The sequence below is a fragment of the Cyrtonyx montezumae genome, unplaced genomic scaffold (assembly GCF_038088225.1).
Source record: "Cyrtonyx montezumae isolate F1298 unplaced genomic scaffold, pur_monq_1.0 scaffold_17, whole genome shotgun sequence".
Taxonomy (NCBI): Eukaryota; Metazoa; Chordata; class Aves; order Galliformes; family Odontophoridae; genus Cyrtonyx; species Cyrtonyx montezumae.
The window spans coordinates 32,919,902-32,943,342 of record NW_027071903.1 but is presented as its reverse complement, the minus strand read 5'-3'; the positions used below and the strand labels follow the sequence as shown (position 1 = coordinate 32,943,342).

At 42.4% G+C, this 23,441-nt stretch overlaps 1 protein-coding gene across 3 annotated transcripts in view; it reads right to left on the bottom strand.

Moving 5' to 3' along the window:
* Positions 1-17,396: 17,396 nt before the first annotated feature.
* The window catches only part of LRRC28 (leucine rich repeat containing 28), a 46,320-nt gene continuing 40,275 nt past the window's right edge, over positions 17,397-23,441 (bottom strand). For all 3 annotated transcript variants that reach the window (XM_065734049.1, XM_065734050.1, XM_065734048.1), the window contains 3 exons: positions 22,133-22,308; positions 20,499-20,658; positions 17,397-17,831 (listed from right to left, as the gene is read on the bottom strand). In XM_065734049.1, the coding sequence (XP_065590121.1) occupies positions 17,759-17,831; positions 20,499-20,658; positions 22,133-22,308 (409 nt within the window). In that variant the 3' untranslated portion in view covers positions 17,397-17,758. The remainder of the gene's footprint in view (positions 17,832-20,498; positions 20,659-22,132; positions 22,309-23,441) is intronic.

Below are 23,441 nucleotides of genomic sequence, written 5' to 3'. Positions count from 1 at the left end.
ACACTGACGTTAGGGCAGTATGAAAACAGTGCTCACAAAATGGCTCGTGATGATGAACTTTTACACCAGGCTCACATGAATGGTGACATTTCACTGCTGCCACTCGCACGGACAGAGCAGAATGCCAGGAACAGGCAAGGGCAGCTAACCTGAAAACACGTCGGAGAAGAAAGAAGATAAATTCACTTTGCAGTCCACACCTTGCCATAAATTTTTACCAGCAAAACTTTTCCACTTTTCACGGGAATACATGGTGTTCAGCTTTTGCTGATGTTGGTTTTGGATTCTCCCTCTTGGTTATTGGTACATCACTACAGCGTGACAGTTTATGTACGTTCCCAAAACAGCACCAATGGGAGCAGCCATCACTGATACACACGTGGTGACAAAACAGGATTCATAGTGAATAAGTTTTAGAGGCAAGACCAGGTTTCTAAACCACGTGTCAGAAACGTCCTACTGAAAAGATCAGATCACACCCACCATCTGACTTGAGTTAGGAAACCTTGTGCCAGCAGAAATTTAGCTCCAGGGCACAGGAAGCACCTGTGCTGTTGTGACACCAGATGCCCATTGAGTGGAGTATTTGCAGTGGCAACAGAAACTCATATACCCTCTCCCTGCTGCCAACTGTGATTCTACAGCAAGACCCAACCAACACAACTTCCACCCAAGGAGAAAATTTCGCTCATTAAACTCCAAAATACTGCAACTCAGTCATGAGTGCCCCAAAAACAAAACCTTCAGAGGCAGCCTAGGGTGCAGCAGAGATGGCCTGGGAAGCCTCCGAAGGAAATCTGCGCTGTCATGTGCATCCTCCAGCATGCAAATCCATGCTGAAATATGCTGCCTTGTGGATGCTGGGATCGCTGAGATACTCCACCCTGAGAGGAAGGCAATGGTTAGAGCAGGCTGAAACAGGAAGAGGGAGCTCTTCCACTGTCCCTGCAGAAACTCAAAGAAAAGGACATTTCTGACTTTTGCCTTCCCTCCTTCTTAGTCTCATTTTAGCTGCCAGCCTCAGATGGCTTCAGTTTCTTCTGCTGCTACTTCCACTCCCAGGTACTCCTGAGAAAAGGGACATTGGTCATGATGTCAAAGTACAAGAATCCAGCAAACTGCACTTCTGTACCTCACCTTCCCAAGGCTGCACTTGCTCTACGGCCCTGCTGGCAAGAAGCTACCAGAGAAAACAGATCTACCCTGCTGGGAGCATCCAGCTCCAAATCAACATGAAGCTGGAATCACTGCTTGGAGCACTGAAATCCTTTGGTTTCAGCTTCTTGTGCATGTAACTTCTGACTGCGAGCTCTGTCTGAGCACGATTAGCAATACTGATACAACCTGCTCAGGTTGCTCTAAAAAGATTCAGCCACCACTGTATGATGAGGGAAGATGTCTTGATTTAAGAACACAGGCATTACTAGAAAGGGAAAAAATAAAAGGGTCCCTTACTGTTCTGACATATCAAAAGCAGACTAATGAACCAGCAGTTCATAGAATGACCCTGCTCTTCATTTCAGAGCTAGGCTGGCCTTTTGTGTTAAGGACACTGAATAACAAGAGCAAGAACAAACAGAAAGAATCCCTTCCCCCTGCCCAAAGTAAATTCTGAAATGAAATCATTTAAAAACTACACCGTGCTGCCCTACTTTAAGGTCCACATAAGAACAGATGAAAAGTTTTGTTCTATTGGCAAAACTGAATCAAGGCTTTTGATCCTCAAAGATCTCCTAATCGCTTTGCACATCACTTCTTTTCATTATTTCAAACACGCCTGAAGACAGCTACCTTTTTCTCTCTCTCTCTTTTTTTTTTCTTTCCCCCAAAGAAAACTTGGAATTCTGTGTTTGGTCCATTTCCCAGCAAACTGTGCCACTACAGCAGAAAGCTGTTGGTTCTTTACTCACTCCAAGTTTCAGCATACATGGGTTATGATTTGCCCTAGAGAAGTCTCAGAAAGCACGGCCCTCGCCACTTGCTTGCTCACAGTATCCACCTCTTCATCCTCCTAATGCTTAGCAAGAGTTCCAAGGAAGATTATATGCCTCTAGTTAAAAAAAGAAAGCAGTTGTTGGTGGCACTGTTATTGTGTTGCATTTGGTTTTGTTTCTTTCTTTTTTTTTAAGCTTGACTCAAAATTGCAATCTTTGGCCACATAAAACTCAACTTAATTCAAGGTTTCTTCAGAATTTCATGTCTCTGCAGTTCCACTGAGTCAAATTCTACACCGAATCCCCAGTGCTGCACACACAACTTCTGACAGAAGCTATAATAACCCCGGCCACCTGAGCACTCTAGCAAATGAGTGCTTAACTAGACAGCTTTCCAACAAATACCAACAGCATCCTTCAGTTCTTTACTTAATTCTCGCCCCTGGTTTTTAGCTCTCTACCTGAAAGAGCAGAGACTTTCTGAAACAAAAAAATCATCTGCTAGTTTGTGGTCTGTGAATGAATCTCGCCACAAGTGGACTACTTACAACTGTAATAAAGACTACAGATGGGAGAAACAAGAGGTGGAGTCAGAGTTAGCTGGCTGACAGACTACTAGGGGGGATGGATAACATCAAAAACAAACTCCACCTGGAAAGCTGCATGTAGGCAGCAGAGCAGAGCAACAGTTTAATGCGTTCAGCGCCGAAGGCATTGTTTAGCAAGTGGGTGGATGCTTTGTGAGCCAGCTTCATCTACCCAAATGGTGTCAAAGCCATTGTAAACTGCCTTGTTAAATTGCTGGTCACAAAGCAATACTGAGCCGAGGAGGGCCAGCGACAGAAGGCTCCTGGCTGCACCAACACAGAACAGGCGTACGCTTTGTCACAATAAAAGATGCAGATAATAACTGTGTGCTGCTGCACAGAAAGCCTCTCATTCAGGCCAATCAATACTGCCAGCCTGAGACCCTCCAGCAGTTTCAGAGGACACTGTATTCATGTGATCTGGGTTACCAGAGACTCCTCCATGCTCCCTTGTCATTAACAAGAGGGAAGAATATGTTTCTGTGAGATCTGATTTGAACTTATGCCCTCTGCTTGTAGCAGTCAAACAGTTCAGCCTCTCTAAGCCTTTTTCCTTGCCTACTCTCTTTTTCCTTCATTTATACCCTAAAGGCAGGGAAATTCTGTCTATAAATATATACAGCACATAGCAGCACACCGTTTGTACTGATATTTGAGCTTTTGGATTCAGCCACAGTAAAACAGTATTTAGATCCTGGTCATTTATTCCAGTGTCGCAGATGAGTCAGATGAAGCCCAGCTGAGACCACAGCAACCACGACAGCCCGGCAAACCCACTTCATTGGCATCGAGCAGATGCCCTCTGGCAACTGCCCTCCAGCACTGCGGGGCTGTGGCTGTGGTGCAGGGAAACAGCCATTCCCCACCACCGAACCCACGCAGACCTCACAGGGGCTGCACGCGTCCACGCAGCACCGAGGAAGGCTGACCTGGAAAGATGAGCTTCCTCTTCGCCAGCTTTTAGAAGCTGCCTAACAAAAAGCACCAGTGTTTGCCAGAGCACAAAGCTTAACAAAACAGGACTAAAAGGAAACCTATGATTCTAGCCACCTCCTGACTAGCTCTGCATAACAGGAGTGCCAGACACAGGCTGACAGCCAGCGCGTGGCAGGAGAGAACTGCTCTTCAGAGCATCCCAAAGGACAGTTTCCTCACCTACAGTCCAAGGGTTACTTGCTGTAGGCAGCTCCCACTTTGCAACACCTTCCTGCAGCTCAGTCCCGTGTATGGCACAATCCACAGATGAGTTTTTTGGCGTGGATTTATATATTTGTGTGTTCTACCTACTGGTGTCTTGCTGCTTGCAGAGTAATTACTTTGCCCTTCCCAGAGCGCACTGTAATGCTAAACCTTATTTTACTTGGCAGCTAGAGCTCACTTCTCCATCAGCTGTGAGAAAAAGACCCCTCAACTGATGCAAATAAACATGGTTTTACTTTTAATTAGTAAATTAAAACAACTTGTGTTCCAGGCTGTGCAGTACTCATCCCTCTCCATAAAACCCCACACAAAGATGACCTTCTGATCTCTCTGATGCTCTAGGAGATGCTCTGTTTTACTCTTAGCATTGTACACTGATACGGACAGAAAACTGCAGAAGCATCTCTGACTCCTTTTCCCTTATCCCCTGAACAGTCTGTGGCCAGCTGTGAAGATCACTACTTCCACTGAAATAATACAGCCATCTTGGAGGTGGGAATTAAACGAGTGTAGGTTTAACCTGCAGAGATCTGAGACCATGAACTAAATCTGACTAGCTTTTTTTTCCCCATGGTCTTGTTGATCATGCTGAGGGTAGGCTTACAAAGACCATATTTGAGAGCTAACTCACAGCAATTGCAGTTTGCTGTTTTCTTTCCTCAAGAATAGCAGGTCTGAATGTCCAGTGAATGTTTATCCTAGCAAGCCTAATTGTCAAGGGCAGTGATCTTAATCCTAACAAATCTAAATCGTAGGTGTCCAGCACTAAAATATAAGCTTGTGATAACCTCACCTAGCATAGGTTCTTGGAAACACACAAGCAATAGGAGCAGCAGCAGCAGTTGGAGTAGGGGTTGTTCAGACAGCAGAACCAGTCATCCCTAAGGAGAAATACAGCTCCAGGAACAGATGAAAACAACCACTGAGGAGGAATGAGGAGAGCAGTCCTGGAACATGTGAGAAACAAATGCAAAGCTGAACAGTGCCTCTATCTTCTGTAGTTCCTGGCATGGTAGTACATTGGATATACAGGTTCTTTTTCAAGTAGAACCAAGTTTTAATGAAACACCTGATAAGTCAGTATTTCCACCTACATTCTCAAGCCAAAAGTCCGGGTCTTACAGTCCGGGCAGATCTCTACCATTAAGTAAGCCCAAAAGGTAAAGATAAACTGCACATGCACAGAGCTGCCCAACCTAGATGTGCATAATTTGGTATTTATATACGTTTATGTTCACATATTTAGGTGTACAAACAAAATACAGAATAGTAAAGGCACAAGGACCTGGTCTCAGGAGCACCTGACTCAGTTTTTGTCCCTCTCAAAGGCTTTCTGTAAAGTGTCAGGAAATCTATTGCACATCTCCTCCTCTGGGCTGGGTTTTTACATTTATAGAACAAAAATGGTAATTCTTCACCTGTTTCTGGTTAGGATCCACTTGCATCATCATCCATCAATTGAACAGTTCAGACCACTAATTTCTCCTTACGCTAAATATTGCCACTAATGCTACTGGAGAATGATGAGGGGTTGGCATCTGAAGCGTTGCTCTTTCATGCTGTGCTGGATTAACGTGACTGGGGGGAAGAAGAGAAAAACACATTGCAAGTTCACAAGCTCAGGATATTGAGTTCTGAAGCTGATCACTGTAACTGGGTAGATTAAAAAGCTTTACTGTGAAAATTGGGAGATACAAGGCCAGAGCTTTCATTAGTCCCTCCTGCAGATGCTTTAACAGAGCAGAGGATTGTTTCCAGTACCTCTGCCCATCAGTTTCTCCCAGTTCAGCCCATAGCTGGTGGGAGATCTGTGCAAGAAGCCAATCCGCTATTGTGATGCAACTCAAAGCCAACTCCCTCTGCAGACAACACAGTTATGTTGTCAAAGTGAATTTTGCATCTGCTTTCCCAAGGTCCCTTCTCTCAAACAAATAAACAACAAAAAAAAAGTTTGTTTTTATAGAGCTTGGGTTAAAAAGCCAGTTTTGGAAATGTACTGAGTGGAGCAATCCTCCAGCACCACCCAAAACTAACCAGCAAACGAAAGCTCGCCAAGGCTGTTAATGTGACAGTGGGGTGGGGGGAAATGAAACCTATTGCTACCATCTGCACAGAGGAAACAGAGGCAAAGAAAAACCCTGCTGTGAGAGCAGAAAGCAGTTCAGAATAGCGGAGACAACACAAACCATATGACACATTTGTTAAACCTCCCCCCTCCTTTTTTTCTCCACCGCTAAGCGCTGGAGGACAGTGATCAATCTATTCAACAGAAGCCTATACAAGGCCCTCAGGACTGCCAGTGCTGCAGGTCCCTCTTTTCTTACGGATTCTGGGACATCATGGTACCACTCCATGGTAAATCACGGTAAGACAAGACAAACAGTTTGCACTCTCTGAACCCCGCAGATGGTTTGGATCTAGAAGACCTTTTGCAAACTGCAGCAGTCATGAAACCCACTCTCTCAGCTAGAATTTGGGATGCATCACCATTTTACTGCTGTTTACACTGCTCGGTTTGTAACGTTGAACACACAAAGCTTTCAAAAGGGAAAGACAGCTTTGAAAGGAGCTCGATTCAGTGTTAGCCCCTTATTCTGCTCATTTTACCCCAAAGGCAACAGCAGCTGTACTGTGTGCTATTTCACAGGTGAAGGAAGCACTTCTCACCCTTATCTTAGTGCCACGGTGCGGGTTAATCTGCAATCAGCTCTATCTGTGGAGCTGGTCCCTCCAGCTGCACCAACATCCAGGGTTGGAAAGCTGGCAGGAATACCTTGGTAGTGCACAAAGAGGCTCTGGGAATTTCATTACATTTTCCATTCACCCAGCGTGTATCCGGAAGGCCATCTACAGAAGAGAACAGAACTAGAATTTGCTGCCCAACCCTCTGGAGTTTCTCCTTTCACACCCACTGCCAAAGCACAGTCACACTTACCCTAGGCCACGATCTTTATTATACCCACAAGAAGCAAAATCTGGTGACATCAGCTGCAGCCTCCTGCTCGAACATCTACTGACAAGCAGTTCTGAGGGGGCATGCCTTTCCTGGCACCTCCAGCAGTGCTCTGAACTGCTTCTCCCTTTCCTCAAACTTAAGTTGCAAGAAGCAAAACATCCCAGCACCGTGCACGGAGCAGTCTGGCTGGCATCCTCCCTTCGAGTGGCTCTGGAACGAATCTAGGTTTGCTGCAGCCCATCTCTCAGCTGACACTCACTAAGGCACTGTGGCTGTCCAGACCGTGCTTCTCCCTTGAGCTTCACAAGAAGCTGAAATCAGCAGAGCTGGCAGGGGCAAGGGGTAAAGAATGTATCAGCTCTGTGGGGTTCGTTTTAGAGGGGCACTTGGAAAATGCAGTTCAGCTGGATTCACTCATCTCCTCATCTGAGCAGATGCAGGGATATCCGGTAACCTTGATGAAAACAGACTCACCTGGAGAGACTCAGAGCTCTGTAACAAAAGCACAGTTCTTCCAAAGAGCAGTTTTTGCTCGGTGATTGCAGAGTTCTCCTTGCAAGCAAAGAATCCTTCTGCAAATTGCAGACCATGAGCAGAGTTACACACAGAAAAAGGTACCACAAATAGGAGGGAAAGGTGTAGGAATCAGGAATCCTGACTCAAGACTGATAAAGACCACTTCCCCACATGAGAATATGCATCACCTCTTCAGCATGTTCAGAAGACCTTTGGGAACAGGGACACTGTCTCAGGCATCAGAACACACTTCAGACACTGATGAAATGGTCAGGGTTTGGTGCAGTCCTGCACCCAACCTTAGAGCTATCATCCAGGAGAGAACAGACACTGAACTGCAGGGGTTGCCAGTGCATGACAAGTCACAGCAGTGTGCCCTGAGATGACAGACAGCTGTGGTGTAAGTAAACCTCTCTGCAGGACTGCCTAACTCCAACTTAAAATTGAGCTTCTGTTGCAAGTCAGATTTTCCCCTGATGTACCTCATCCTGCCCAGAGACAAAAATAGAGAAAGTGAGAAAACAGACCTCTGTTACCAACTGCAATCCCCACTTCCCAGCAACCAGCTCTGTGCTCCACGTTAACCTTGCACAGACAGAAAATAATAAAATCCAACAACCCGCACTACCCACAAAATAAAATAGAGACAGCATAACCCTTTGAGCAGCTTGGGCAGGCAGCAGCCACCACGTGTTTGCCAGCTGAACAGAGCTGCAGTCCTTGTCCTGCAGACACATTCTGTCCTCTGATTCTGCTCTGCCTGAACGTTCTGCAGTGATGCTGATGCAGGAGGTGTGCTGCTGCAGTCTGAACAACGTCAATAGGTAAGCTGGGGTTGCAAACCCCTGAACGTGATGATCCCTTTCCTGGACTACTTGGTTCTCATTTGTTCAGAGTTGACTGCAATTGTTTTCTCCTGCTGGAAGAGGAAGCAAAGTCCAGTGCACATTGTGAGGACTATAAAGCAATAGTTATGCAAGAGTTAATTTGCCAGCCTGTGTGCCGATGTGGTGGGGAACACAGGGAGAACTGCACCCTGCTGTTGGCAATGCCTACCGTAATTACCCGTAACCAAAGCGTGGCTACACCCTGTTCTGTACCACATCTTGTATTTCCATCAGATCCAAACGTCTCAGACAGATACGGGGCCTGTTTCTGTCTCTGCTGCTCTCTACAGCAAGACTCATAGTGCTCAAAGTCCAAGCAAGACTGCTGATGTGAACTTGGTATTTAACAAGTGATTTGGATGAGCCAAGGTAAATAGGCACCATGAGAAGCAAAGGAGCTGCCCTGACTGAGGGAACACATTATATCCTTACATCCTTCTGGACGTAGCTGAAGGCCCACAGACAGAGGTGCTGTGGCAGCTGCAGCAGCAGCCCAGGACAAGCAGCAGCACCCAGTGCTCGGTGTGTCCCTCAGGATGGTCCAGCACTCCCACTGCAAGGCTGGAGCCCGGGAGTCTGGGCTCCAAGGAGCACGTTCAACCTCTGGCATACAACCCTGCAACATGACCTCCCTCATGTCCACGAAGATCCCCTCCTGCGCTGCCTAGCACGAGCACAAGCTTTAATCCACCTGCTGCAGGCTGTTAGCTGCCCACGTGTACATCTCTAACATGAAATTTATACACAGCTCTGGGATGTTAAGAGGACGTCACAACCCAGCCTGCCCAGCATGGGCAAGACATGCATGAATAAACCTTCTGAAGCTGCTACCACCTCCTTGAGCACTGAACTCCCCTCATCCCAATAACAAAACAGTTTGAAATGTGGAAGCAAGTGAGGACCTTCCCACAAACGGGCCAACCTTTCGGCAGGTGAGGGCAGGGGCACACAAACACGTGCTCTCAGAAGGCCATCAAGAGCTTCTGTTTCCCAACACACTGCAGCAGAAGGCGGAGGGGCAGAGAAAAGCAGCAGTCCCAGGACACGTGGCGGGTCAAACCCCCGCCCAGTTTGTTGGCATCCTCTAAAGTTTAACTATGCTTCGAGCCAGCAGTGAATCATCCCTGGCAGGTAAGAATGATGTTAATTTATGACATGCCAAGTGCAAGCAGATCTTTTGGTGTCAGTCCAACAGTTTTAGTCTTATTAACACACAGCAATGGCTCAGGTTGCAGCTGTGCACATTAAACACAAGCAAGTGGCATTTTAAACAATGACAAACTTTAGAACAATCACTCCACACATGGAGCCAGGCCAGACAAAATTGAAGGGTGGCAGAATAAAGGTCAGGAGGCTAACCTGTTTGTCTGGGACAGGAACAGGTGGCCTGCTTGGGTTGCTGCAGGGACTTTAAACTGTCTGAAGGACACAGTCATGGATCATTTTAACCCATTAAGCTGCTTAAGCCTTCCCTTACGCTGATGTGAACTTCAAGAGAGTATTAAATCTTAAAGAGCTTAGCAATACATCTCCAGGGAAGCTCTCCCCTGTGCTTATGCACACGCACTGCACTATGGAAGTACACATCCTTCCTGAGAAAGCTGGGACATCTGAACGCAAGAACATCCACACAGATGAAAAACAGTAAGCTTTAAATTACAGCATTACACCAGAGCAAACATACAACATGGCCGTGTGTACCAGGGGGAACACACTGCCATCACCACCATGCTGCTCAGCAGGCACAGGGACACTGTGCTCTTCAGAGATGAAGACAGGTCAGAGAAGAAAACATTCCCCACTCAGTCCCTCCCTTCCCAGCCTCACAAGGGACAGCTAACAGCAGCTGCTGAGACCCTGCAGTGGTCCCCCCTTGTGCCTAAGGAACTCAACCCACACCCAGGCAGGAGGGCTGCAAACAACACCTTCTGGGTGCAGCAGCTAACCTTGACACCCGGACAAAATCAGTCCAGAGCATTCCTGGCAGTCATCTTTCCATCAGAAAATGTGAAGGTTGAGACTTATTTAATATTCCAAGCCATGTTTAAAAGCTGCATTTCCTAATTTGAGTTATTAGCTCAGTGTAATTGTTCAAGTGCCAGAAGACAGATGTTTCGCAGCAAAATGGTAAAGTCTGAAATGTAACCTTTCCCAGTGCACTTTCCCAACAATTTAAGAATCTAAAAAATCTGAAAAAAGAAATCTCTACAAGTAGATTTTTTTTTCCAATCAAGTACTTTCCAAAAGAAATAATTTTAAACAATGAAACCAGTTGTGTTAAATGAATGCAAGGATTTAGCTAAGTGAGACCTGACCCAGAAGAGAGTAGTGTGTTCATTAATAAACTGCTGTCTCAGATTTAAACTCCAGGTGTGTGGATGTACTTATTCCCAAATGAAATTAAAGGAATTAAGTTATTTTACAACAAAGCACTTTTATTCTGAAATAAGAGCATTCACATGTGAAATTAATCAAGAATACCTAAAGCCACAGAAAGGTCTCAGGCTACTGACTGTAAATGAAAACAGTAAATTCATTCTCCCTCTCACTGCTTCTTGCCACATAACACACCTGATCCCCCTGGATAAATGCTCCTGTGGGCATGAAGGACCAGTCCTAGCACGTCTGTGAACACCTCACGATAATACTTCAACGAGATGGACCAGAATCAATATTTTTCTTTTTCACAGCTCAGGGCCACAGAGCAGCAAAGTCAGGGATGGATGTCAGACCGCGCTGCGTGCCGCTCGCTGTGGCAAGGAGGGAGCAGCAATGGCTCAGCACCAGCCTGGAAAGAAATCTCTAGCTAGCAGTTATCAGCTCCTACATTATTCAGTCTTTCTTGAGCGAAAAGCTTTTATTTATTTATTTACTGTTAAACAGCTTTTCAATTCAAACCTTCGCCCAAGTATGCTTCTAGGAATCAGAGAGAAGTCTGGCTGAAGTTAAGGTAGAGCTACAGGAGACATGCAAACCCCCAGGTTTCAGAGTGGAGGCTTTAGAGCCAAGATTAGGTATTGCTAGATGTAAAAATCTGATGCACAGCACTGATTTAATATAAATGAATCCATTAACTTATGTAAAGTTCTATATCTTCCATTCATCTGCAGTCCGAAGAGAACACACATTTGTGATCTAAATAGTTTCTACAGATATCCGATTACACACTTTCCAAACTTGTGCTACTTTGCAGGGAACACACAGATATATTATCAGTAGAGCTGGAATCACAGCCAGGGTTTGCTTACTGCCTACAGAACGGAGCACTGACAAAAGGAAGGATGCATCTCCAACTAGACAGGAAGAAAAACAAAAGCAGATATTAATTAGTGTGAGTGATGAGCACACCAGTAGAAATATGAAATCAAGTTATAGACAGTAATTCCACAAGAGATTCCAGATACAAGCCAGCTCCTTATTGTGGCAGTTTCTGCCTTTTTATATAAAGCAACAAAGCAGTAAGGTGTGAATACAGAAAATAATTAGCCCTGATCAATTTTACCAGACAACTACTGTTTTTCATCCTGCTTTAAAAGGAGCACTTACCTGTAAATCAGACAGGAGATGTTGGTGGTCATCTTCCAAGCTAGGCTTTCTTCTCTTCGTGCATCATCTACATTGATTCAGCTTTTTGCAAAATGAAATTAGAGAGCCAACAGAGTCAGTGCAAAGGCAAATGCAGCCAGATTTAAGCCTACATTCAGAACACTGCAAACCTTCTGTGCCAGAGAAGCTATTGCAGTTACCTGAAACTGACCCAAGTACATCCAGCTTGATTCTTCTAATTGCATTAACAATAAAACAAAATGATTAGAATTATAAAGGAAGATTGACAGAACAGCTACAAGTGGAGCGCTACAATACTCAACTCTAGAATGAACCCTGATTATCTTTCCAGCATTTTCCATAGGATATGCAAGATCAGCAACAACTGTAGACCATATCTTTGGTTTACCAAGGATTAATGCACCCTGCTTCTTTAACAAATAACATCCTTCCAGTGGACCTTAACTGACCCAAAATGGAATGTAACAATGCTTTTTTTTTATGCTTTCTTGGTAGAAAAGCCTGACTTGCTCTCATAAAAGCACACTTACTGAACATTCAGAGTACTGATCAATAACTGAATTCAGTATGGCATTTCACGTTGCAAGAAAGCATTCTCAATTGATTTGAAGAAAACAAATTATATATATACAGTCCTGAGAGACAAAGAAAATGACAGCAGAACACCTTGAAGGGACTGATCCTCATACCATGGATGTAGTTACATTTAGTAACACCGCAGCCACCAGTGACTGATGACTTTCCTTGACAGAAAGAGCCAGTCAGTGCTGGCATTCCTCATGAACATACACAAGATCAGGGCACTTGAGAAATGAGCCCTTGTCTGGAAGGCGTCATCAGAAAGTTATATCACTTTACCACTTCTAACAGAGCTGCTTTCCTTTGTTGAGATTTGAGATCTCTCACATAAGCGAAAATGTCTTTTGCCTGGGAGTGGGAAATGACTGAAAGGCAAAACTGGTACACAAAAAGCATGCTATGAGAGGTTTAATATTTAAAACCTGAAAAGATAAAGAACATTCTTGGTTAGCTCTTGCCCTCTCTTGCTGATGTAGCAGGTAGAAATCTGATAGTTATAAATGATCACTCCAGGCCCCTGAACCAGCTCTAGAGAGTACTAGCTGGATTTTTCACTGCAGTACAGAGCGAGCTCTACTGTAACATGAAGCAAACATTGAAGCTGGGGGACACAGATGCAGTGGTTCACAAGCTACCAGAATGTCACCACACAGAACAGCCTGAAATCCTGGCTTCAAAGTCACAAAACAGCCAGTGCCTTTCCAAGTCAGATCCACAGCTCCTCTCATTTCCTGCATACAATAGCATTATTCAGCCACTGAAGTTTCCACTTAGCTTGCATTTATGCCAAGTACTTTTAATTGCAAAGGAAAAGGATGTTAAGCTCTCCCATTTGTTTCTTTCTAATTCACAAGGGACACAGCAGTGGTTGGTAAAAGTTATAGGTTAAGCCTTGTTCTCTCCACAGTCTCTTAAGGGAGACTTGCATCATCCTCCTGCTGCCAGGTAAATAAAGGTTACCTCCATCACAAGGGTAGGAACATTCATTTCATAAAATACTAAGAAGGCAAATCACTGTAAACTTACAAGCCTGGTTACATCTAAAACCTACAAAACATCAATTTTAAGCCATGTTCAGGATCGATTTAAACATACATCTCATTAAAGAATGGATATCCTAGCGCGCACCTGATACACAGAACAATTCAGAGAACAGCCAAGTGAAGGAACACATCAGAACAGATACAGAGCTGCAGCCTTGACTGAAACCAAATAACACAGAGCAAGGAGTGATCTGACTGAAAAAAAAAAAAGACTAATTTCTGCTTATTCCTAGTAACCAATCCTGTTCTAATGACACGTTAAATGAGGGGAAAAAACCTGCTGAACACTGCTTAGTGAATAATACATGAACCATGTCCACATCCACGGACCATTAGGGGACACAAAGATAACTTGAAATTGCGCTGCATTCTTTTGATCAGTCCACAGAAGGGCACAAAGCATCACTTTCCAACAGGTTTTGAACATAGTATTTGGTGTCTGAGACAAAGGGGTTATGTGAACTGAGGCACTGCTTTGGGTTTCGTAGTCCTTTCAGGTGTCCACACCTCACTTCTCCAGCCTTGGGAGGGAAGGGTTATTAGCTAATTGCTACGCAAATTAGATGCAACGTAAATTAAATGCTAAACCCTAACATAGCTTAACGGACCCAAGAGCAACACAGTTTAGTTAACTTTAATGAACTGTAGTTTTATCAAAAAATATAATTTATTAACGAGCACATACAGCACATTGCACCACTAACTTTAAACAGAACACCTACCAAGCTCACCTTCACACTGACTGACACTTGGTGAATACAGAGCACAAAGGCAATATATTTTCAACAAACACAGAATAAACTCAGTTGCAATTCAAGTTGTAAAGCAAAGAAGGGGACATATGGTAAAAGCAACGAAGGCTTCACATGAACCTTGCATTTCTTTCCATCAGACCTTCCACCTCTGACAAAACTGGCTGGGAATACAAAAAGCAATAAAGCCCTGGATTCAATTTGCTCAGTCTCTTCCATCACAAGTTATGTAACATTTTGCAATAATTTGAGTAGTATTAGGAGGGAGGTAAAAGGCAAAGATAATCACACCTTGGAATTACATACACTGAGCTGCAGACAGGTTGCCTAGCAGTAGGCACAGACTTCAGTGACACTGTCCCAGATTTTGCAAGAAATATGAAGACAGTAAAGATTCCTCTCTGTCATGAATCAGAACTTGATCCAACCTCCACTGACATCAAGGCAAAAATTCTTCTGTTATCAGTGCTACTCTGATGAGGACACAGTGGCCTTTAAAAAAAAGTGAAAGGTTTGTCACTGTCCAGTCTTCAACTTGGCTGTGCTGTCAGTAAAACCTGACACGCTGAAAACTGCTCAAGGAGTATTTTTCAACAGAGCCACAGACTCCTCTTTTCTCTTTGTGGTAAAACAAGAAGTTGTATCTGTAAGTGCAGTCCTGCAAGGTCTCAATTTCATTAACACAGTGCTTGATATAAATGAACAAAACTTAAGCACGTGCTCTCTTATCACGATAGGAGCTAAATGTCCCTCAAAAACTTTACAGCATTTGTAATTCATTGTTACCTTCTCTTTCCACTCTTGCATCTATTATATCCAGAAAGTTTAGAAGTTTTTCCTGCTCCCACCATAAGTAAAGACTTAAGATCTTTTTTGGTTATAAAGTTAGACTTTTAAAAGGGTCTTTTTTTTTTTTTAAACTGCTGGAACAAGGATTTTTGCAGTGCAAGGAGAAACTGATCTCAATGTGAAGTGACCTGACCAACAAAGCAATCAAAATTGCCAAGAAATAAATGCCTTAAAGAGAAGCCACAAAGTACTTGACCTCATATTGTAAATGTAGTGCAGCTCCATCGGCAACAAGCTCCCTCTCCCCCTGCAACCAGCACTGCTGCCTCTCTTGTTAACTGGGTATCAAGCACTCTTACAGCAGAACTACTTCAGAAAAATTTGGACAAATGAGAATGGAGTTATTTTAATCTAGGACAATATCACCCAAAGATACAGATGAATACAAGCACTTTTTGTATTTGAAACATCCAAGAAACTTGAAATTAAGCTGCATCTTCAGTCTATATATTGGCTTTCCTCTTCCTTTTTCTTTTTTAATATAAAAATAGAATATGACATTTCAGCTTCAATTGCATGTTTAAGTCATTTATTCATTGAACATTCCATTCTTGAAATATCGTCTATTAAAATGTTAGTTAAGACTCATCCTGCTTATAGAACAGCCTGGAATTTCTCCTGCTGAACTGCACTTGCAGACAGCAATAGACTGATATGAATTTGAAAATGATTATGGGAAGAAAAACCAAAACCAAGCTCCACTCTTACCATCTGACTCCTAATCAAACACTGGTGTCCTTCAGTAGGTCAGAAGATTTAACTCTACAATAAAATTTGATTTACCACTGAGTTCAGAAATCTGGGTTTTAAAGTCCATGAGTTTCTACAAAAAGTGGACAAACTTGCAACGAAAGATCTCCTTCAAATATTACAACAGATGACAGTAAAAATAATATTGAAAATTCCCAATTATACAATTGTACCAAAATCCAAAATACCAAAAAACTGTACCAAATTTGTGCATTTCTGATGTAGGTAGGTACCGTACGTGGGTCATTGACAATTTCAAACGTGCAGATCTGAAGGAAAAAAAACAGCTGAAGATTAATTTTGTTACTTCAGTGGTAAAAACCACTGGGAGGGAAGGTCTGCTGGGGATACCAGCATTGAAACAAAATTAGTCCAATAACATAGTAAGAAATCCAGTAGTAAAAAAAAGTCTTTTTGGACATGGCTCTTTCCCCTACTGCAAAGCAGATTTATTAAATGGGATTTATTTTAGAAAGTTTCACAATTCCTAAAGATTAGATGATACTTACATTCCTGAAGGATTAAGTTCTACATTTCTTAATGCTAATTCAACTCTCTAAAAATCAACCCAATAAAACCAGCAAAGCTTTTTACAAGTTAACATGCACAACCTAAAAATTCCACCCTCAAACACTGTCTTTGTGGTGCTCTTTCAAGCTCTTAGGATTCTCTGTTTACTGAAGAGATGCCAGGAAGTCTGCAATAGGAACAAATGCTTCTTGGGCATAAAGAAAACATTGCAGAGCCTCCTCCCTCTGGAGCAGGCACACCTCATCACGATATATGCCAATACACTACCAAGGGAGTTTCTTTACCTTGGCATTTTTATAACTTTTTCATTTATATTTATTTCACCATGTGACTAATTACTGCACAGAGTGGAACACTGCCACATCAACAAAGAGTTCATAACTTTTTTTTCATAAATAAACACATCAACAATTGACATATGCAGAAGCAAATAAAAAAGGGATAACTATTTAAACTGCTCCGTTGACAAAGAAAAATCTTTATGTAGGTATCTGGGGCCTTTTTCCCCCTATTCTTTGCCCTATAAAATGAACACAGTACACTGAAAAAAATTCTCACAGCTCTTTTGTGAAGATATGTAAGTATGCATGTATGTCCACCCAGGGACATGAGTGTACTAACCTCCTCTGAGGTGAACACGTTCCAGAGAGCAACTCTCACAAATCAAATGCAGAACCTTGAAAAAATGAAGACCAACTCAGTGCAGATCTACCAGCTGCAAGCATCAAAACAGAGTAAATAGGGATAAATATTTACTATTCTTTCCACGTTTGTACTTAATGTCTTCTTCCTGAAGAATTTGGAACACAGCAAAAGGGAAACTGATTTTATTAAAAATAAAGCATGTAAGTGATGAAAATAAAGAAAATGTCACCAAACACACTGGAGCAAGACCACTTACTGTAGATTTCAGCACAGGCCTTTGTTACTCAAACAGCACCAGTCTCCAGACATACCCTAGGTACTCCAGTGGAACCAGCACAGCTCACAGTAATACCAGAAGCAAAGATCTGCCTTAAATACATGGATTTAAACAGCACGATTGCCTGTTAAGGACTTGGTATAAAAGTAGAATAACTCTGTGGGAGTAAATATTGAGATAAGAGAGAAAAAATAACACTAAATTCTATGAGAAAGTCACAGGGCTCCTTCAAAGGCATGTGCAGGCTCAGATTTACACATCTGAATACAACTGTAGAATGCAAAAGACAGGAGCAATAAACAAGAACTGGGTATATATATATATTTTAATTATAGGTCAGCTGGTCACTGTTAGAGGAACCAAAACTGCCCCAGAAGTCACAGTGGATCCATCTGAAGGCAGTCACATTAGAAAAAGACTGCAAATCTAGGGAGTTAGAACTCAAAAATTTGTCTGGTTTGTATACAATCTTGAATGAGAAGTTAATGCTCTTAAAAACGTGGTATTTACACTTCCAAAAAAGTTTCTAGACTTCATCCACATTTGATAGGGCAGGTTTTAAGAGCCTCTTAATGACTGGGCACCTCTGCTGCTCTGGCACACACACAGTATTCCAGTACCAACGGGATACGACGTCTAATGCAGCTTTAAACTGGCAGCGCTCCTGAGTAGTTTAAAATGTTTATCAACTCAGTAGGTCAAAAGTCTGCAGACACTGGGTGGAGCAGCAGTATGCCACAAAGCTAACAGTTGTCCTCCTAGGGAAAAAAAAAAGAAGGGAGGGGGAAAACAGTTGTCAGTAAAGATTAAGCTCCTGGCCCCATTCCACAGCAGACAATATGTTGGTTTGTAAAACACAGGATTAGTTGATCTCAACACTGTAGAAAAAGGCTCACTTCATGTGTGAATGCCTGATACAAAGGCAAGGAAACACTGCAGGGGTTCTCAAAAACCTTCCTGGTTTCTTATGTGTTCAGTTTAAAGAAACTGCGTGTGGTTTTTCCTTCTGCAGAGGGTGTGGCTGGGTGTTATAGCCAGTAGGTTTAACAGCTGAAAGGAAAATAGCTGGGTGATTCTTTGGTTCAGCTTTGCTTGTGTGTTTCTTAAATTACTGCTTGCAGGCATGAAATGACTGACGTCCAGTGTCCTTGGGTCCAGCTGAGAGCACAAAGTGGGCCCAGACCTTCAGCAAGGATGATGGACAGGCAGTGCTGCCACACTGTGACAGCAGGGGTTGACACCAAAGGGTGACACTGTGACCCTCCTCCTGCCCCTCTCCTGGTGGGGGCCTAGATGTTCACTTGAGTCATGCTAAGATCTCATTTTTACTAACCCAGAAATCACACTTCATCCAGTGCTAAACATCATCTGTACTTTTTTTAGAGCTAGACATACAATTCAACACTCAGCTATCCCCTTCCTGTAAGAGGATACAGAACGTGACACAGAAATCCAGACAGAAGATACTGGTATGGACGTGACATGTGCTAATCAGTGCTGTTCAAACATTCAGGGCCCTTATCCTGTGTGTTTTCATGGTCACTGTAAGCTCTTTAGAACAAAAACTCTGTCCTTCACATCTTTCTAAACCAGCTATCACACCTCCACACTTCCACATAATCTTACCACGTCAAGTACATGCTACAGAGATGACAGGCTACCCTGCTTAGATCTCATTTTCTGTGGCTTTGCTTCAAATGTCAGCTACTCAAAACTCTACTTATTAATGCCTTTTGTAGAACACAGTGCATTCATGTTTAAGGGAGAAAATGAGAACTGTCATAATGTAATTAACATAATTTTTTTTAAAAGTGAAAGCCACGCAGAAATATTTTCTAGTAATACGTTATAGAATGTCAATACTGTTTTTCTAAAATAAACAAAGCATGCTTCTGCTGAGTCACAAATTTAGTACTCCTAATTCTGAAACTCCTAAGTGCCTACTAATATGCCTGTTGCCTCATAAATATGTTCTACAATGAGCAACTCTAGACAATTCATAATAAAGCAGAGGCTTCTACTCTCCCGTTATTGGATTTATTCAGATAGTAAAAGGAAGCAGTGACCAGCAAGTAGATTACTATCACTTTTGTAGCAACTGATACTGTTTTAATGGAGCTCAATGATTGAAATAAATTACAGCATTATTTTAACATCTTATGTCACCTTGATTATAAAGATGGTCACGTGCAAGAAATTTATTTAAACTCATATCACAGAACTGTAGGGGTTGGAAGGGACCTCTAGAGATCATCGAGTCCAACCCTGCTGCCAAAGCAGCTCCCTAGCCCAGGCTGCACAGGTAGGCATCCAGGCAGGTCTTGAACTCCACCACTTCTCCAGGCATCATGCTTCAGTGCTACGTCACCCTCACTGTGAAGAAGCTCCCACGTACATTTGTGCAGATCTTCCTATGCTTCAGTTTGTGGCCATTTCCCCTTGTCCTACCACCACACACTGCTGAGCAAAGTCCAGCCTTGTCCCTCTGCCTCCTGCTTCTTAGATTATTTCTAGATGTGAATCAGATCCCCTCTGAGTCTCTTTTTTCAAGGCTGAACAGCCTTAGGTCTCTCAGCCTTTCCTCATCAGGGAGGGGTCCCATGCCCTTTAGGATCTTTGTGGCCCTCCACTGGACTCTTTCCAAGAGATCCCAAGAGATACAAAAAAGAGTCTTTTTTTGTACTGGGGAGCCCAGAACTGGACACAGTACTCCAGGTATTGGTATTATAATCTTTAAGGCATTTCAAACCTTTATCCTACACGAGGGCAATACTCCATGAATCACACAGTCTTTGGTCCCTCCTACAGCTACTATCAAGCAAGCCGTGTGCACGGGCTTGTCTACCTGACTTGCAAATCCTGCAGATACATTCACAACTCTTCAGATGATAAACTAAGATATTTTTAACATACATTTTAGAGCAAGCCATCTTTTCTTTTACAATGCAGCATGTTTCCAATACGTATATTAAAATAATTAGCATAGAAATTAAAAAAGATTATTTCTTGTAGAATTTTTAATTAAGCTCTGGCTTTAGAGCTTGTCCCTGATTTTAATCCTGGGGTATTTTTACATGGTATTGGCATTCTCGAGTCAGGGCAGAGAGCAGAGTTAAATATTGGTGTTGGGCCCTATTTCCCTCCAAGGCCACAGAGGTACCATGCATGTGTTGTATCACCACAAATAAATCAATCCCATCATACCAAAGCACTTCACTATCTAGAAGGAATCAAACAGGCAATCCTTGTTAAACAATCCAATAGGAGTAGGTTGTTTTCCTTCTAAGAGATTTGCCAACTTTCACATGAAATTGCTGGACAGAGGCTTTACACCTGAAAGGCTGCTGAACAAAAAAATATATATACTTTTTCTCCCCATAAGGTTTTTCTAAATGAAACCCCAGTGTAATTTGCAGTATAATTACCCTTGATGCAATCCTGCCATTGGAGTTTCCCTCAAGGGAAAGAGCTTTGGGTAGACAATAGTAAACATTGGCTGGCTACAGCGGTGACAGTGTCCCAATGGACAGTGCAGCAATTCCAAGAGGCTTTTTGGTAGTGAGATTGGAGTAAGAAAATTCAAATCTAGAGAAGAAAAAGAAAGAAAAAAGACTTGTAAGAAGGTAACTGTATGATAAAATCCAACACAAGAAGCATGATCCATGGGCAGTTCAGAAAACCAGCTCTGTTGTTTTCTTAAGATTTGGTTAAAAGAAAAGCAGCATAAAGGAAGTGACACCTGTTAAGGTAATGCATTTGGTGCTTCCCATGTACAAGTTCAAGAAGCTGAATGTGCAACTTAAACATCCATAAGCATAACATGAATTGAGCCCAAAAATACAGCTGAAAAATACCATAGCTGAGCACATAACAAAACCCAGTAATATGCAGTATAGCATTTGTGGACATGAAGATGGCCTAGACAGGTGTTTAGAAATTAACAACAATAGCAAATTCTGAGAACAATCTTGGTATTATTTAACTAAAATGTCAGCAAACAACCTAGTAGCAGGCTATGAGATGACAGCATGACGAATGGTACATCTGCATCAGAAACAAAAAGTAACATGGCATAGCCAAGGAAAGACTAAAGAAAAGCAGTCCACTAATTTCTGTCACACTTACCTAACAGTAGCCAAGTATTAAGCTGCACCTCTGAAGTCACTAAACAACCAAAAACCTCCAATCTCCCTTCCATATGCAGAAATATAGAACGAGACAATCCTATACTGATCAATTAAATTGTTCTCTGGATCAGCTAATGCATTCTCCACAAAGCACAGACATTTCCTGCACTCCCTCTTTAACTCTCCACCCTTCTGCCTTCTCCTAAGATGCCATTAACAGGGGAAACAGTACATCCAAATCTAAAATCTGAATCTGCAGATATTCTGATATTGCTAACTCACACAACTACACGATGCATAACCAGATCAGCCAAGGGCCAGTTTACAACAGTCTGAACTGGGGCAGAACTAAAACAACTCAGCTGTCACACTGTACTGAAATGGCCAACGGCTGCTAACATTTCTTTTGCCTTATGTATCACAAGCCTGCCAGTTTAGGAGTGTGCTGCCTGGCAAGAAGCTGCATTGTTGGCTGATGCATCTAATCCTGCCTCAGGAACTGTATTTCTCATTCCCTATTTCCATTAAAGAGTTTCTTCTGCAAAAAAGCATCCTTCTTTTAATACAGTCCTCAAGAAACCGTTTTGAAGTGTCATTCAACTTTAGAAACAGTCTTTGGATCTTCTTTGGAATTTATATAATTTTTTCTTGTAATACAGCATTTCAAACAGAACTGCATTAAATAGATCTTTTTAAATATTCATCTTTGTCCTGCTCTTTGAGAGGTACGTCAAATGTTACTACCACTGCCAGAAAAGCACTTCCACTCTTCCTGTAATCATGGAGTGGTTGGTAGAGACCTTGAAGATCATTTAGTTCCAACCCCCTACACTGGGCAGCGACACCACCACGTTGCTGAAGGGTTCATTTAACCACTCCTTGAACACTATCAGAGAGGGCATCCAAAATCTGGAGATCACAAAGATTCCTACCTTTTAAATACACGTAGTAAGTGTTATAGAGGGTCCTCATAGCCAATTCTTGCAAAGGCAGCACGTGATCTGTTTCTGTCCCTATAGACTTCACCTCTGCTGGCAGGAACACAGTTAACTGTCCTGATGAAAAAGAGAGCAGTTTCACCTCTGAAACTTGAATTGGAGAACCACAGCTAAAAAGACACAAAAAAAGACATTTCAAAAGTGGTTAGGAAAAAACTAAGTTAACTTCATGGGGAAACCCAAATTACCAACCCCAAGCACACTTGACACTGTTCTTTAGTGCAGCATCATTCAAGCACTCATTGCAGAAAGGTATGGACACACATTTCCTTAACATCTCCCAACCTTCAGTGACTTGTTGCAGGACATTTGGAGATCTTAACTTATCAAATAACTTTCAAAAGCTAGAGAAATGAGTACACAGCACCAAGGAGGTGAGCCAAATCCACTACCAAAGTAACAGACATGACCTCATTTACCCTCCAAATGTATTACTAAATACTTAAAATAAGGGAATAATCTAATACTTAATTTATTTCCCTTATCTTGGATCAACCACTTGAGAATGATAATAGGTCTCAACTACTATATATGAGGCATACATGTGAGCTACAGCCACAAAGAAATATGATTAAGGTGCTACTCAGTGATTATTTCCTATGCTATAGAGTTCCTTTGAAAAAGAAAAACCAAACAAAACCCCAGCTCAAACTGTACGGGGAAGATCCTTTTTTTAAGCACTAACCTCGTCCTTTTTAAATTTCAGTAAGAAAAAGGAAGGTTATTGGGATTCAAGGAGAGAAATTCAGCTTGTATTAAAATAACAGTTGTTTACGTGATCTCTGTTGCAAGTTATCGTGCCAAAGAGACAGGCATAAGAAGACTCTACTAGAAGTTGGGGAAATCAACAGGGGAACTTAAATTGTTTATGACAACTTAAATTTGAAGCCAAGAGCAACTCGTTAGGGCCAGTCCTAACAAATGGAATACGAACACAAATTTGTCAGCCTTCCCAGATATTGGACCTAAACCTGAGGTAACTGCTTTCATCCTTATCAGATGTGAAAGAAATGTGGTAGAACTTCTCTGATAAGGAAGGATCTCATCTGCACTGGTTGAAGAAAAAATACCCCAGAGAAACGAGCAAAAAAAAGAGCAGCATTAAGAAGCAAGTCAATAAGCCTCTTGTTTAATATTTAATACTTCCCCACAGACCTTTAACAGAGGTAAAATACTATCTAGAATTTAGAGGTCCAGTATCCCAACAATTTGTTCTCCAGCAATCCATACCCAAAGAATTAGC